At 40.6% G+C, this 18,173-nt stretch overlaps 1 protein-coding gene across 3 annotated transcripts; it reads right to left on the bottom strand.

The window, feature by feature from the left end:
- Positions 1-7,270: 7,270 nt before the first annotated feature.
- Positions 7,271-17,176, bottom strand: LOC119654919 (mitochondrial 2-oxodicarboxylate carrier). 3 transcript variants are annotated; one of them, XM_038060566.1, is made up of 4 exons: positions 17,036-17,176; positions 8,190-8,380; positions 7,942-8,124; positions 7,271-7,897 (listed from the first exon to the last, which is right to left on the bottom strand). In XM_038060566.1, the coding sequence occupies exons 2-4, from the start codon at positions 8,373-8,375 to the stop codon at positions 7,325-7,327; spliced, it is 942 nt and encodes a 313-aa protein (XP_037916494.1). In that variant the 5' UTR covers positions 8,376-8,380; positions 17,036-17,176; the 3' UTR covers positions 7,271-7,324. The 3 variants fall into 3 exon arrangements, with proteins under 3 accessions (XP_037916494.1, XP_037916495.1, XP_037916496.1); XM_038060567.1 differs by lacking the exon at positions 17,036-17,176 and adding an exon at positions 16,948-16,966; XM_038060568.1 differs by lacking the exon at positions 17,036-17,176 and adding an exon at positions 16,785-16,901.
- Between the last annotated feature and the right edge of the window lie 997 nt (positions 17,177-18,173).

Here is an 18,173-nt window from a genome sequence, read left to right as displayed (position 1 = left end):
CTAATTTATTTTTTTGGGAATGCAATTCCTAATTTAAATTTAAGTAAAACCTGCAATATCGATAATAATCAAAGAAATGATTTGCACTTTGCAATATTTAGTCATATCCAGCAAATTAGAATAACGAAACTTAAACGCTCACTCATATCCAGAAGAGCAAGGACAAAATCACCTCCTAGATATCGGACAGCAAGTAAACATACTTTTTGTATGTAACCTTTCTGCTTTCCCGGTAATTAGTAATTGGTTCCAAGCAGCCAGTCCCTTGACAATACGAATTATCGGAATTCTGCTGTATTTCTTTTCCAAAAGAATTATGCTAACGAATCACTGCCTACCCGCTATGAATAAGAGGCGTAGTGAATAAAAGCAAACTTCGGAAAACGCATGAAAATGAAATAGATTAACATTAAAAGTAGTCTTTCAAAAAAATTAACCTTGTAACTAATTCCAACCATAGGGTAGGTATGTATCAGTGGCCGCTCTGAGGAGCCCAATTAACGCACAAACCCTTAAGACCATGGCTACTGTTATTAGAGCAGGGAGGCAGAGTCTTGTCGGCTCGGATCTTCAGAGCCATCCCGTAGCATTCACGAAGGAAAGCAGCTCTCCCACCTTGAAGCTGACTCTAACTAGAGCTGGGTACTCGCAGAGAAAGTGCATGAGAGTTTCCCTTCCTTCTCCGCAACTTCGACAATGCGAATTATAGGGTATTCCGAGCCTGGCGGCGTGGTCCCCCATGGGCCAGTGCCCCGCGGAGAGTTTCCCTTCCTTCTCCGCAGCTTCGACAATGCGAATTATAGGATATGCCGAGCCTGGCGGCATGGTCCCCCAAGGGCCAGTGCCCCGCGGAGACCGCCGTAATCTTGAATGCATTTGCACGCGTCTCGCAAAGGAGCTCTCGTGATCGGGCTATTTTACAAGTGGGCCAAATTCTCCTTGACTTGGCACAGCTTGTAAGCCTTCGCCATCTAAGGCCCGCGGCTGCTAGGTAATGCGAGTAGACTCCGCCCCTGATAGCCGCCAATGAAACACCGGCTGTATTCACCGAAGGACTGCCAAGAGCAGAGCCTCGCCTGGCCAATTCGTCAGCCTGCGCATTGCCCTCTATGTTCCTATGCGCGGGAACCCAGAGAAGGGTGACCTTGAGCGTGCCACCCAGACGGTTCAGCGCGTCTCTACATTGTCCCACTAGCCTAGAGGATGTCGTCGCTGTGTACAAAGCCTTGATGGCCGCTTGGCTGTCGGTCAGAATGGCTATGTTACGCTTGGGGCTCGAATCGCGCTCCAACCATCGAAAGACTTCCACTATCGCCAGCACTTCCGCTTGGATTACACTGGCGAAACCTGGGAGACCATACGACTGGGATACACTGTGTATATTCGAGAAATTCTTCCCACTGACTCCACAGACCATCTTGGATCCATCGGTAAAGAATTCTGAGTCATAACCTTCCAACACGCCGCCGGTTATCCACTTTGCCCTGTTTGGAAAGTCCACAGCAAAAGTTTCTCGTGAAGTTCAGCTTGCGTGTGGCTTAGTCCGTGGGGAATGCCCAGATTTCCCGAGATACTTTGTCTAGGATGTTACTGTGACCGTAGGACCCAATATCCGGACTCACGTAGTCTGACGGGACTGCACACTGCAACGTATTTAATGTGGAACTCTGGGGGGAGGATATGCAGGAATACATTGAGAGCATCTGCCGGGCTCCTTCCATGATGTCGCTCATAATGGACGGAAACATCCCTAACACTAATATCACCAAGTCGTCGACATACGCCGCCACCTTCATCCCGCTGCTGTCCAATTTTCGTTAAATTTCGTTCATTACTATTAATCAGAGCACCGGAGAGATGGCGACACCCTGCGACGTGCCCTGTTCACAGCCTGGTCAAGTGGTTGCCTCCCAGATTCGACCAGATTATCCTGGTACTTAACATGGATATAATCCAATGTGGAAGATTTATGCCTGTAACAGATGTTGAAGATTTCTCTGGTCAGCTTCCTGAGGCTGGAGATATCTTCATTACACCACGGTGGCAGTGTCTTTTTGTTGTACTTAGTAGGGCACGAAACTTTAAAGGTGGTATCGAATGCCTTTTCCAGAGCGCCGACCTTTGACTCCAGTCCGTCTGTCGTGCTAATCTTACCAATTTGCGCACCGGAGAGTTTGTTCTTAATTACTTGACCAAACTTTCTCCAGTCGATCCTCCTGGGGTCTCTGAAGGGTTTGGAGACCTCTGCGGCGAGATGTAGACTGAGAAGTATCCATCTATGATCTGAGAAGGATCTCTGGTCAGACACTCTCCAGTCCTCCACCCTAAGAATCCCATTGTCGGTTATTACGGTGATGACCTCTTCCCACCCGTCACAGTTCTCCGAGCTGGGGAAATGGAAGGTTGCTGTACTGCCCCTGTCACAAACCGATAGGTTTTAAGTAATAATAAAAGAATGGCTCACCTCTCTGGTTGATTTCCGAGCTGCCCCAAAGCGTATGCCTTGCATTGGCGTTGTAATCTATCAACAGGTTGGCCTTCTTTGTTGCTATGGTGTTCGTCAGATGTTGTAGTTCTTCTGGCGGAGCTCGTGTAAGGACTTAACCGAATTATGCAACTTTAACCTGAAGCATAATCAGGCCGCCCCCAACCATATATTATTTAATAATCTGTACAGGTTTTTCTTGTCCAATTACTTCTCACGAGCGCTGATGGTTTAACCATAACAATATTTCAATTCCATATGTCATGTGTTTTTTATTGTCTGCGAAATTTCGATTCTAGTTTCGAACATAAAGCATTTTTTTTTATTCAATGGCTAGACAAAGGAAAAGGTTTGGTGTTTCTAGCGGTATTTAGGTTGTGGCACTGGTTCCTAGAGAAAGGTCGGTTTCCAGTTTCGGAAAGCAACTTTAATCAATACTACTGACACTTCAGTAGTTGATGGTGGCCCCGACATGCAAAAAAATAAACCCTATTTTTCTTAGGCATCTGAGATTTCATTGTCCTCTACGCCACAATGTGAATGATTCTTGAGGTGATCTAAAGATTGCTCAACGCCGGCAGCTTGGCAATCACTCGTCAATCATCAAGATTGCTGCTGTTAGGGTCGCACTTCACACACACACTTCAATTTAAAATAATAAAATACTTTCATGTATTACCCTCCTCCTGTTCTGTTTTTGAACAATCGATGGAGCTAGAATCTTATCCGTTGTTTTCCCATAGATATAAACGAATTAATCTATGAGCTATTCTCATTGCAGCACACACTGCGGATGCACAGGTGAATATCGGCCTAATGATAGCAACGAATGCCCATATTAATACATGATGCCTAAATTTCCATGTCGAGGAAAAGGTTCGCCTACATAACCCATATGATGTCTTGCCTCTTCATATTTGTTCCAAAGAAGCTTTTTATCTAAAATAAGGGTTATACTACCATCGTTATTTGAATTTACATAAGATACCAACTAATCAGATCAACGGCACGTTATATATTTCTACACACAGTTTCGGGGTTCCGATCAAGAGCTAGCACAGCTACGCGTTCCGCATAAGCTTAGGTGTGTATTAACATATTTTGCAGTTCGCATAGCAAAGAGTGGGTCAACATACTCCAAAGAAGTGGGGATAGTTTAACTCTTAGGAGTGGGCTATCGTTGCTTTTATAGTCAGGTAGCGATTAACACCTGCTTCAACACACAGCAATCCTCACGTTAGCATAACACAGATCTACTTAATAAAGTATTATCGACATCATGTTCTCTGGCGGTACCACAAAGTTTTTGGGAAAAGTGCATCGTCGGCAACCTCTTTAGTGTCCACGAACACCCTAATCTTGGAAACGAAATATTGAAGAACAGACGTAAGGTACGACCGCATTTACGCTACGCGATGCGACACTACATTCAGCACAACTACCGCAGCATGCCCAGATTTCATTAGCCCAATAGCCATTTAACAGGTGGTTAAAAATCAAAATTAACAAAATAATAACAGCTTGGTGCCAAAATCAATCGTAAAGAGTGGCGATCCGAATAATATTACAATGTCACTTTATAATTTTCCTATTGTTTTTATCTATTGTATGTAGCTGGTTGTTTAGTTTCATGAATTCGCACACACAGAAGTGCTATAGAATCACGACACAAAATTCATTACCGGATACTCAGAACGCACTGTGATCTTAGCTCGGTCTCAAACCGGATGATTCAGTTTTGTCCTGCTTTTTTGATTAGTTTCAACTCCTGTGTACAGTCTTCCTGAGCAGTCCACAATATGGAAATGACACGCGATACTGCAAAATATTCTATGCCAGGCAACTTGACTGCGTCATCATCCTCATCAACGGCGCAACAACCGGTATCCGGTCTAGGCCTGCCTTAGTAAGGAACTCCAGACATCCCGGTTTTGCACCTAGGTCCACCAATTCGATATCGCTAAAAGCTGTCTGGCGTCCTGGCCTACGGAGGATTCTTCTCTCGAACGCAGCCAAGAGTTCGCAATTTTTCTTGCTAAGAACCCAAGTTTCCGAGGAATACATGAGGACTGGCAAGATCATAGTCTTGTACAGTAAGAGCTTTGACCCTATGGTGAGACGTTTCGAGCGGAACAGTTTTTGTAAGCTGAAATAGGCTCTGTTGGCTGACAACAACCGCGCGTCGCTTAGCTGAATGTCGCACGGCGTATCGTCGCCAAAAAATCATAACGATTTTAACATTTAATGTGGCCGTGTCGCCCCGCCCAGCGAAAATGCGGTCGTACCTTAACAAGACTTTCCATGTTGGTAAGCATGTTGGTTTTCATTTAGCGGGTACGACTTACGATCTTCTTGCGAACGACCATATTAAGCTAATTTGTCGGAAGCTCTTTAAGTTTGAATAGTCATCTTTCCCAGACCTTGGTATGAAGACTACCTTAACCTTCTGGTAAGAAGTGGACACTTACCCCAGAGTTTATGAAAGTACTATCCCAGCTTTCTAAGAAAGTCCAACTTGGTCTAGGGCTCCAAAAGCCTCCAACTAGGCCCACTTATATCTTTTAAGGACTCGGACAACCATAAAGTATTTTTTCACTTTCCAGTTCCTCACAATCAGTTCTAAACAAGTCTCGTTTCGAACTGCCCCGATTTCAATGCCACCAGGTTTATCTCACGTTCTACCGTCAAAGCAATGGCCTCCTCAGAATCGATTTCATTTAGTGGTGCAGCAGCGCCCATGTGCTCCACCACAAAGGGTTTCGTCTCTTCACGCAAAGTATTCCCCTTATTTCGATTCTTCTCTGGTTCTCAGTGGCTAGTCAGCAAAGATCTGATTCCACAAACTGGTGTCAACGCAGTTTCGCTTGCGTCACTAGCAACTCAAACAGCAAGATAGAATCCTCACAGATTTGTGGATTTATCCTTCTTCACTAACATTTGAACATTGAAACATCTTTATAATTGCGTCGATCTCCAACTAACTTAAACTATTTTACTAAGTTTACTCCATTCGAATATTGTTCTGGAACCGAGTCGGCTTGGCCTGTTGTTTATTCAACGCCGAGTGTTTAGGAAACTTGATCAATACGATTGGCAGTTGGCGACTATAATTTAATTCTCTGTTTCAGAGTACTCGAATATAAAAAAAAATCCAGAATTATCTTCTTTGACTATATCTCACTTAAACACTCCTGCTTTTGGAGACGTTTAGGTAGAAGAGGCAAGGGTATGAGTAGCAGGCACTTCTAACACGGAAGTCTTCAAGTTTTAAGTTTGATGTGGATTTTAACGGGGAACATAGGAGTGCAGAAGGAAAATTTAAAGTGCTGCCCCGCTTTGCCCTCCTGTTTTTTGACAGTAGGTTATTTTAGTGTTCGAATTTCCACGGCTTCAACGGAAGAGATTGAAGTGAATAATGAAACGTTTCGTTTGGCCAGTCTGCTCTCACGAAGTGATGGAAGAAGAAGCAAAAAAGTTAAACTTAAGGTGAATATGTACGGAAGGTCTCGGTTCAAATCTCACTGGTAGCAGTGGGATTTGTATCGGATACCAGTCGACTCAGCTGTGAATGAGTACTTGAGTCATATCAAGGTAATAATTTCGGGCGAACGCAATGCTGACCACATTGCCTCCTATAGTGCAACATAGTGCTGCAGTGTACCGTTACAGTCTTAAATGAAGTGCTCTAACACACTTCAAGGCCCTGATCCAATTGAATTGTTGCGCCAACGATTATTATTATTTATTAAGGTTACTATCATCAACAAGTCCGAGTACCGGAAGCTGAGCGGTTCGGGTATAAAGGTTTTGTGTTCATCTTATGTGAGAGACTTTCTGTGGCTGGAGACATACATAAGTATATGTCAAAGTATAAGCAAACAACCCTTAGAGTGCAATAAATTCATATGAAATGAAAAACTTCCATATTTTACAACTTTGTTCATTTCATTCAAAATTTCATTCAACCAAAATTATGGGCTATATTGTACTTCTTAACTATGTATGCAGATATTGGAACAAAATGTATTTTGAGGTCTAGATTTTTGATAGATTCACCATTGTGATTTTTTCAGATTTTTCGGTTCGATAGGTTCTGAAAACGAGACCTGTTTCACTTTTTGAGCTCTAATTTTGAGCCCCCACTCCTCTATGCTTCACCCAACACCAAAAATAGGATCATACTAATTGAGCCCTTTCATTTAATAACCCACACGGTCATATTTTGTGAAAAAAAATTGCTTCCCCCTTTCGCATTTATGGGGAGTCCCCCTAAAATTCAACACATAATTGCGCAATTTGCTGTATGTAGAAGGATGCACAGACAACACGTTGTCACCAAATTTCGTGACAGTTGATTCAGCCGCTTCTGAGTAGATCGGGTGTAACAGACAGATAGACATTGAATCATTGAAACATTGAATTTTAATAAGGTTTAGTCTCACACAAAGCCTTAAAAAATGAGCCAGTCTCACATCATTGGACACTATTAATGTCTGAGTAACTTTATTTCTACTAACTAGACTATAGCACTAACCCCGATGTTGTTCGAGGTTCGACCCCTAAACTACTCTAAACATATATCCGACTCAAAAATTAAAGATGCAATTACCCCACGGAATTTTAGATGAATATCTGTGAATGAATTGATTTAAAAGCAAAAGTAAACAAATTGACCGAACGCAGCGACGCCATTGCTATAGTGTGCCTCAGTTAGTAGTTCACAGCAAGCATGCTAATTACTTAGCTGACTCCATCGTTCCTTAAATTTTATGAAAAGTCATCATCTTTCAGTTGTGCAAATAAAAAACATTTCTTTATTATTTCCTTATCACAGGCTTATTACGCGAATCTATGTTCCAAATATTCATAAGCATATTCGAAAACTAGAAGCATGATTGCGCCACCCGGACCAAGTCGCATAATTTTTGGCACAAGTCCCTTATAAAGCGCTCCGACACCTTCCTCTTTCGCAACGAGCACAATGGAACGGAAAGTTGTATGATATTTCCTTTGTCCTGGGATAGGTTGAGGTCCTTGTATCCTAGACTTTGCAACATCGAAAGGAATGTTAATAATTGATGCTAGAGTGCCAGATGTGAAGCCTAGGATGACTTTTCGTAAAAATTCCATTGTACTATCTTCGTAAGCGGGCATAATGTTTTTGACACTGTGATAGAAACCGAAATAGATCATGTTGAATACGCCGTTTCGACCCATTGTTGCAGTTACTCCTTTGTTAAGTCCACGGAGTCCAAATCCTTCTTCTCTGATTATTCGCCTTGTGACGGCCCAGGTAGTTGGTGCTTCTTTCATGCGAGATCGGTCAGCTTGCTGTGCAACTTTCACTACCTCAAATGGATTTACAACTATAGCTTCAGTCAGGCCGGCACCCAGACCTGCAAGCGAGAAAGTCTAAATGAATTTTTCGAAAGTGTTCTGGTATCATCTGTACTTACAAGGGGAGTTGGTGTTGGCGATCCAAACATGAATAGGGGTTTATACTGTTCAAAGCATACGAATTTTAAAGCTCGTTTAGGAGTTTCCACCATGACAGGAGGTAAAATTCCTTTCCAATATGATAAAATGCCTTCGTGTTTGTACATTTTTACGAAACAGTCAAATACCCCTTTGTAATAAACCTGGATGATATCATAATAGGTGGAGTAGGTGAATATATTGTGTTTTCAAACTTTTGATAAATTACCTTAGACGCTGCTGAACCTGATGCAGCGGTTGCTGCTGGGGGTTTGCTTTGCAATTGCAGACGAGTTTTCACGACATCCAGTGGCTGCATGATGCACACTTCAACGAAACCAGCACTTCCTCCAGCTGCGACTTGCATTGCAGCCCTTTTTAGAAAGGAAATTTGTTTTTTCTCTGGCTCTGCCATTTTATCTGCAAAAATTAACAACTCATTAGAAGCAGTATTTCACTGACGAAAAGCATATATGAGCTCCTAACATAGTAATCTGTATCCGATATCAAATTTTCAAACTTCCTTAAATTTCTAAGCTTTTTTGGGTTGGATGTTACACCAAAAGTCAATCGACCATTTCCAGCAATCCGCGCACGTGACGAGTTGAAGCACCTATTTATCACTTGACCGCTGAGGTTCAAAACGAATCCCAGCGAGGGTGTATAGATTTTTTAGAGATGTGTCTATTGTTTCATAGACTAGGCTCTATGCATCTTAAAAGCTGCGAGAGTTCCATTTTAATTCAATGGTGACATTGCATCCTGAGAAAAGATAGGCCTTTCATTTCAGTCGATGTGACGGGATGTGGAAAAATGGACAAGGGTAGTAGCTTGTAGTCGACGTATCAACGAACATCTCAAATCCAAAATTTACTTTACTTGCCAAGGTCAGTCTGAACACCGAAGTCGATGGCAAACGACCAAATGGCCAACCAAAACGACGATGGCTTGATACGTCGAACGGAAATTTGAGAGCCTCGCGACGCTATCGAACAACTGGCGCAATTAATCATGACGAGGCTTGGTTCTGTGTATCCCTGAAGCTTTCATGACCTCTAAATGAAGGAGAGGATATGTCTTTGCACTTACTATGGCTTATTTGCATGTTTGATTTTGATATAAAAACACCGTTAGGTCGACTCGCTGCTTATTTTCATTGTAAGGATCAAGCGAGTGCTTTGCATATGGTTATTTGAAAGACGAGTTGCGGGCTGATTCCACTTAATTTTGAGGATCGATCTTTGAATCAAATAAAGGGCGGGTGGATGGTTGAAATCGAACGCAATGCACGGTAAGAACATGATTTGTGTCTAACAGTCGTTCATCGGTGGGTATAGATGGCTCTATATGTACAGTTGCTGCATCAACGCATGTAAATATTATCCAGGAATTTCGGGAGCTTTTGGTAAATGAAAAGATTTAACAATTTACGGATTGTCTTATAACATTTGTATATCATATGCCCTGCCAGTTGGGGCTTAAGAATACGCTCACAGTCTTCCCTACTTGTCGTAGGAGGTGACTAAAAGGGACAGAAATTTATGGGCCAGCAACCTCCAAATTTTGAAACTTTACTGCTACCGAAACGTCCATAACACCTCGGAAAGGAAATCACTTCACGACAACGACCTTTGACTATCGGAAACAGACTATGATTGGTTTCTGGAATGTGCACATGCTCCTCGATAACGATAGTGTGTGTCCTCAGAATGCTCGCTTTCTTCAAATTGAGAGGGAATGCCAGCAATATAAGCTGGACATTCTGGGCCTAAGTCAAGTAAGATGGTGGGACTCTGGAGAGGACTTCTTTCCCTCTTGCGGCAACGTGCTTTCATACTGTTAAAAACTAAGTGGTAGCAGACGCGAATCCGGTGTCGTCTTGCTTCTGACGGCTACCGGAAGGCGCACTCTCTTGGCCTGGGAGCCGGTTTCTGAAAGACTTCTAACTACATGAGTTTGGTCTATGTGAAGAAGCATCACAATTTTACAATGCTACGTACCAACGGAGTCTTCCGATGTAGTGCAGAAGAATGCTTCATACGAATAATTAAACGCAGTTCAAGGGAGGCTTCTTAAAAGTAACATTGGAATCGTGATGGGTGATCTGAATGCCAAGGTGGGATCTGACAACACCTTGCTCGGACATGTGATGGGGAAACACGGTCTTGGCAACCGCAACGGCAATAGGAGGTTTGCCAATTTCTGCAACTTCCACCCCCTCGTCATTGGTGGGACATTGCCATAGGGTCGGTTGGGTTCCAACTGACCGACGCCGTACAATAACCAGATCGACCACTTCACTACCAGCAGTAGATTTAGGAGTCGTCTCCTGGATGCGCGTAACAAGAGAGACGCTGATATCGGCCTCGGAAGGGATCCCCATCTGATGATCGCTTACGTTCGTTGGTGCGTTGCGTCCGCCACTTATGGCAAGATTGGAGAGCGGCGACCTCCTAAGTTCAACACCAACAACATCAAGGTTCTCAATCTGACGGGTCAACGCACTCGCCCTATCTGCATTAATGGGCAGAGCGTCGAAAACGTCGTTCAATTTGTATATCTAGAAAGCGTGGTTTCTGCCGACGGTGGCACCGAACTGGATTCGATTTCGTTGCCCTGTTTAAAATCTGGAAATGAATTCATCTTAACACCAAGATTAAGTTGAGACGGCGCTAGTGTGCTTTCAGTGTTGCTATATGGGAGTAACACATGGAAAGCGAGCTCCACTGTTACTCACAAGGTCCAAGTTTTCTTCAATACCTGTCTGCGTCATATTATCCGAGTGCGCTGGCTTAACACTAACGAAGAACTTGTCCTACCACTTGTACGCACTGATCGAAAGATGGAAGTGGTAGTAAATAGGTCACATATTAAGGAGGGACAACAATTGCTTTGCCATTCAGTGGAATCCACTCTTCCAAGATGGCCGACGAGTGGATCACCCCATGGGCGCCGGCGCATAACAATAGAGGAGAAGTAAGAGCGTCTCGGGAAGTCGCGGGGATGGCATTTTATGTAACCGGGAACAATGGCGCGTAGGTATAGTTGATGGGCTATGCCCCACCAAAGGGTGAATGGCAACGATATAGACATATACCAAAATCAAAAAATGTTGTGTGTAGATAATCGTTTCGAAATATCCATCATAACTTTGTGGAGATAAAATCATTTATTGCAATATTATATTATGCTGATTTATGGGAAAGCTTGTGCACGCGACTGTCAAAAGTAATAAATATAAATCCAATCAGACTACCCAATTCAGTGAAACGAATCCATAGAAATGTTCTAATTTTGCAGTATGAGGTTGTGGAATTTTTATGAGATTTCCGGAACAAAACCATACGCAAACCTTTATTATCCAGGTAATACTAAAAATATGAAACTGAATGTAAATCCAATAACAGTGCACATTATCCGAAATTCCGGCAAATTAGAGTGAATCAACTTTTCGGCAAGGAATTGCAATTCTTGTACATCGACAGATTACCGAATTGTACGAATATTTCTTTTTTGCATGTACACAATTCGAGTCAATAGTCTAAATCATCCATTCAGATTGGCCCCTGACTCATCGAGCATGACTACTGCAAGAAGCAAGAAGAGAATGTGTACGACGAGTGAAAATTGTAGAGCGTCACAGATGCAGTCACTGAAAAAAGCTATTTCCGGCGATTGAAGATGCAGTTCTTCCATCTCTTTGAAATTTTGTCCGGTGCTTTCTTAAAATATAAAACCCATATGTACGCATTTATAGGTTAAGGCATGGTTCACAGTAGAAATTCCTTCTATGATTAATACAACACAGTCGTTGCCCCGTATATATCCCATGGAATCGCAGAGCAACATCATCAGAGGGGTAAGTGCACATGCCATGAGTTGCTCTACTTATTTCACTCAAAATAAAAATAGAATGCACAATAATGATGTTGCTTTGAACCGAAGGACAATACCTTTTGTACTCACGTTTCAGACGATGGGATATGCACTACATCATAGAACGAGACAACTAGGATGGACATTTTTCCTTTGGATGTCAATACATGACCATAATGCCTGAGTAAGATTCTGCGTGTGGGTTCCAAATTCTGCCTTATAAAGATAAGTTAGTTGTTCGACAGAATAAATGATATATCAGCCTGTAAAAGTTAGGAGGAGGAAAAGAAATACAGTACATACGCCCGGGGGTAGTGAGGAAATCCATGCCCGGGGCGAAAATTATAATTGGAAAACGGAGTCTGGGATGAAATTATGCGGCTTCCTTATAATCCATTTTTTCATTGATATTTCTATTACGGGTGAGGGGAGAATCTTCTCCTTTCCACCCCAGGGAGGACGCATATTCTAAAAGGTGTATGTTAAATTTGATAGTTTTTACTGAACAGTCATGTCTCAATGTTAAATAAGATAATGTTTGATATTGCGAGTGCAGGCGATTGACGTCAGGACTAAGAAATAATGTCTAAGCCATCATGAAAAGACTGTTGTTCCAATATCGTGAAGGCAACCTCTCCTTCCGTTTATCCTTTCCTCAGGTGAATGTGAAAGATGGAGATTTTAACGTTTTTGGATTTCATTGAGATAATTTAGCTGGCGTGATTTTTCCATGAGAGTTGTAACCTGAAATTTTCCTTTTTTGTACCGAATTTCAAAAGTTTACTGAAGCAACGAGGAATGTCAGTCGTAATTTTACAAAGAAAACTGAAGAAAGCAGGATCTGTAAATTTAATTTCCCGGAGTGCGATATGACAAACGTGGGGCAAAAAAGCTGGTACACCTAAGGGTCCCCATAGCTACGAAAGAGAATGAATAAAAAGATCTAGCAACCTGCACATAGAATAAACGGTGATAAAGCATAATAAAACAAGGACATCAAATACCATGGGAAAGCCCAAAAAATAGAAAAATCGCACATTAGAAAGAGAAACAATTGATTCCCAGAATATAGCAGTCATGATAATCAATTCTGTATCAGAAATTTCGGATCTATTAAATTTTATTCAAGAAATATATCACACTTCAGGTAAGCAAACTAAGGACCTTTAAAACTCCAGAGAAGCTGAGTTATAGCCAAACAACATTGATGATTTTCTTTAATCCCTGACGGAATTAATGGTACCAGGCGATCAAAGGTACCTTTTGAAAGTTAGTTGAGAGAAAAAACAATGAACTCGAGGGTTAATACATAGTTCGAGTTTTTACGCTTTGTTTGTGATGAATCCTGATAAATCAGGCAAAAAAGAGTTTATTTTAACAAAAAATATATTTTTTTGTGAAGAACTGGATAAAGATACGAATTTTTCACCATAAATTATGATTAAAAAAAAACTACTGAATGGATCGCAATTATCCTAGTTTGCGGACCGTAGAAATATGTTCCGAATAAGTCGTGAAAATTTCAAATAATTTCGTTGGATAGATTTTAAGCTATGGTGGCACCCGATTTTCAACATTCAGTTTCGATAAAAACGCATTTAAAAAGTAGAATGCGATTTTTAGCCATAAAACCTTAACTGGCCATTAATCTGCTATACCTAATGCATAAACCTTAGGTTTTTTGAATAAACACATGTACAGCCTTGGCTTCAATTCCTGTCTTTTTAGCGAAGTCATTCCAACATCATTCGAACCGATAAATACGAACTTTATTACGGCGATCGACATAAATCTGGCATGTGACTTATCACGTATTTAATACTATAATTTCCGAAAAAATCCAAATATCAAAAAATCACTTTGCCCATATATTCTACACTATATCTAGATTAAATTGATGCCGAAAAAAAAATTCAATTCCGCGGATCCGACACACGGGATGACCCCCTTAATTAATTTTTGTTTAAGAATCTATAATATTTGTTGAAAAGTGTTCTTTGGGATATCATAAAATATGTGTTGAAGAACATAAACAAAAATTCCTAAAACTTTCAATCTTTCAAAGTCATGTTTTAGACAGTGAGATATTTTCTGAACTTCCTAAAAATATCGAGTAAAATTTCAAAATGAGTTATGTTTGTTAGATATTTTTCTAGGGGACATACCTAAAAATTGTAGAGTGAATTTCCATGTGCATGAGTTCAGAGGTATATCCCCTAATATTTTATCTAGAAAATCAAAGATTTTTTGGTTTTTTTCAAATTGCAAGATTAGAACCCCAAAAATCCGTCTCACGAGTTCAAAAAATGTTCTTCCGAGAAAAACTCGTTTGAATTTTTTTTCGATAATATATACATAAAAATATATTGATTTTACATATTACATTATTCTGTCATTCCTAGTAAATACTGTAGGTTTTCAGTATCTCCTAAATATCTCTCCAAAGCCTTTGCTTCTATATGTGAAATTATTTTGAACTTACAATGTTCCTTCAATCAGCTTAGGATATACGGCGTTCACCTACATTGACGACAAACGCTGAAGAAAAATAAAAAGATGTGTGGAGCGACAGCACGACAGCTTTGTGTCACATAGCTAAAAATTCCATTGCCCTTTATTTTTTAGAAAGCGATTTAAATAAATCATTTGATGGAAACCCCTGTATTGATAATAATCAACCTCATACGTTCCACACTCTGAGTTTAATATTAGCAAATGCCAAGAATTTAATCACATCAACCAAAATTTTAATATTTCACTCGATTCTCAATTAATCTCGTTAATTATGACATCAGCATCTTATTTGATAACTTTGAACTGCTACAACTTTGACACTAATAGTTGGATTTTCATGAAACATGACATGTGTATGCACGAGGTTGTCCCCTATGCCGATGCTAGATTATTGTATTTAGTACACCTAGGATGAACTTAAGGGGAGTTTTTTAGTCAACTTCTAAAAGTTGATAATATACTATTAGCAAATTTATTTGAGCAGATACCGGAATGGGACATCTCTCGAAGATTAGATTTCACATAAATATTTTACACAAAACCTTAAAAAGGGCTGCAGATAAATAGATTCTTCATTAATGCGATTTTAATATTTAACGCGAACGTCAATTAATAATAATAATCGTTGGCGCAACAATCCATGTTGGATCAGAGCCTTGAAGTGTGTTAGAGCACTTCATTCAAGACGGTTAACGGTACATTAGAGTAAGTACACTGTAGGAGGCAAGCATTGCGCTCATTATTACCCTGATTTGACTCAGGTACTCATTCACAGCTGAGTCGACTGGTATCCGACGTCAAATCACGATACAAATTCCACCGCCACCAGTGAGATTTGAACAGCGACCTTCCGTACGATAGCCTTGCGCTTTAACCACTCAGCTATCTGGTCAATTATTCATGTTAATTATGACGTCAGCGTCTTATTTGCATGGCTTTGGAAGGAGTTAATTCGCGCGAAGTCGCTAAGTTTGAACTGCTATAACTTTGGCGTTGTCTTGGCCAGATTTTCATCAAATTTGGCATGTATATACGAAATATTATCCTCCATGCTGACACAAAATTTGGAGATCTTAGAATGAATTTAAGGGGGGTTTTTCAGTAAATTTCTAAAAGATGGTAATATACTATTAGTAAGTTTATTTGAGCAGATATGGAAATGGGACATATTTTGAGGCCTAGATTTCATCTAAATGCTTCATCATGATTTTTTTCGGATTTTTAGTTTGGGTAGTTTCCGAAAATGAGTCTTGTCTCACTTTAAATGCGTACATTTTGATTCCTCACTCACGCACTTTGCAATTCACGACTAAATTAATATCAGTTGCGGAAAGTAAATCGAGACCTTTCATTTGATACCCTACACGATTATGTCCGGTGAAAAATTTTTTTGGATCCCCCCTTTGCATGTATGGGGAGTCCCCCTTTAAGCTCTACCTAAGTTTATGCTACTCGCTGCATGCGTGGGATTTCATAGTCCCTATCTGTCCACCAAATTTCGTTCCAAGCGGTTTAGCCGTTTTGGAGAAACGTGCGTGTGACAGACAGACAGTGAATCGATTTTAATAAGGTTTTGTTTTACACAAAACCTTAAAAATCAGCTTGAGTGCAATCATCACAACGAACAATTATTTTGAAATTATGTACTACATGGAATATAGAGCAAACAAACATAGGTATGTTTTGACCCTTGTATTCGCTCCTCGACTTGCAGCCTCTATAAGCTAGAGTTAAAATTAATTACTAAGTGATTGGCAAGCTGCAAATCAAAACATTTGTTCGGTTTTGTCAAAGGAGAAAAAGGGTCTCTGACTAATATGGTGCTCTAATAGCAATGTTGCACTGTTACAATTAAAACGTTTGCAGAAACATTCATACAATATTAGCGGGGTCAGTGCTTTCAGTACGTTATGGAAATGTAGAGTGCACTTTTCACTCAGCTGAGATTAACTGCTATTAAACCGTTTAATAAAAAACTCATATAAACTAGGTAAAGGTTTCCGAATTCTTTTTATATAAAACCGGCCAGAGTCTATTTTATCATAGTATTTCGCACGCTTTCAATGTTATCAGCGTGACTTGCCAAGATAATGATGTTTAATCAAATATGAAAAGATTGCTCGGAAGCTTGTTTAGCTGATGGTTTTTGTCTGTCTCCTTCACCAGAGGTCATACTCCACACTCAAATATTTTATAATTATCACCGCTGAGGACCAATGGTCAAAACAAAATATGTTTTGCTCATAAAATTGACACGAGCCACCGAGCTTTATCCCACACATTATCTTCTGGCCGAACACTAGGCTACAACCATCAGCCGGCAAAGCGAGACACTACTCGGGCTAAGCAGCTATCGTAGATGATCCAAGTCCATTGAACTTCCATCGTTCGATATACTTCCGAAGGAAAAGATGCAGAGTTGTCCGGATCGTACCCCGTACTGCACTCCCGGAAGATACTGGTATCCTTCGTTATCCCAAAATAGTCCAGCCGAAGAATAATAAACATTCGCATAAGAGCCTCGCAACCATGTGGGGCTCGCACTTCTCAACACACACTCGAGTACTTTTACTATTGCAAAACTATTAGGAACGCACTCGTCTGACCGCCAAATGCATTTCAGGCTAATGAGGCTTGCACTCAATGGCAACGGTAAGAACAAATCGACTAAAAATAAATACTTAACTATTTATAATGCCACTAGGAATTCAACACGGTTCGTATTCTTTTTTGGAAGGCCAAGCTCCAACTGACTCGAGCAATCTTGAAAAATATCAACACACGCAGCTAGACCTGCTAATGTGGGTGTGCTTCAGATACTCTGGTGTTATCGCACTATTTGCCTTTTGCAATACATAAGAGAGTGCGAAGTAACGTATATTATTGATTAGTAAATAAAAAAGCCGACAGTTTTCTAGAAAAGACACAGAAAGTCGGCCAATCTCATTTGTTTAGTAAACACTACAGGCGGGCATGCATGTGTAATTTTAGATGCATAGCGCCATGGAGCTTATTATACGCTTGTGGTTTCCCATTCAGTACTCTCGACTAGTCTAGAGGTTCCCAATGAGTACAACTACGTATGAGCACACATATGTTTGCGTACAAGTGGATAAAGTTTCATAGTTTAGTAGACGGAAGTCAATGAGGACGTCCAAATAGTAAATTCAATGTCCAGGCAACGTCGCTTCAGTAACCATTTGGAGACGTTGTTTACCACGTGATCTCAATATTTCAACCATTGTCTTGGAGATATTGCAGGTGACATCAGTGGCACTTGCGGCCGCTATTCTTCTCACCCACGAAATGTTATTTCTGGATATAAACAAGATAATCTTCGCAAGTCGTCATCGTCCGTGTATCAATCTCGCAGATTAAGAACGTGTTTTTTATAAGCACTACGTTTGTATGTATGGCGTACGCGCTAGATTTCATTGGGAATGTAGTACTCTCGGTTATCAAGATTGTCTCTTAGTTGATTTCGTAAAATCCATTAGTGCTCTTTTAAACTTTATGCCTGAGTGTGCAGTTTTACTCGCATTGGGCCTGAGTCTATCATTTGCGAAACAAACAAAGCGCAAAGCGATACCATTTTTTTTCTATTGCTCAACATTACACCTAAAAACTGTAATTATAGTACTTAAGGGAAAATCCAAAACAATTCAAATGCAAGAAACAAAATGTACTTTCGCACAAAATGGCAATTATACTTTTCACTTGCTAGACTGGTCAGCTGCAGCCTCTTGTTTGAAGCACCCGGGGATGTTCATTACGATCTTCAGACTAAAGATGTCCAAGAAACAGTGACATATCGCATTTCATC

This window comes from Hermetia illucens, chromosome 4 (genome assembly GCF_905115235.1).
Source record: "Hermetia illucens chromosome 4, iHerIll2.2.curated.20191125, whole genome shotgun sequence".
NCBI lineage: Eukaryota > Metazoa > Arthropoda > Insecta > Diptera > Stratiomyidae > Hermetia > Hermetia illucens.
Note: the sequence above shows the minus strand (reverse complement) of the source record. Positions and strands in the feature narration are given on the sequence as shown.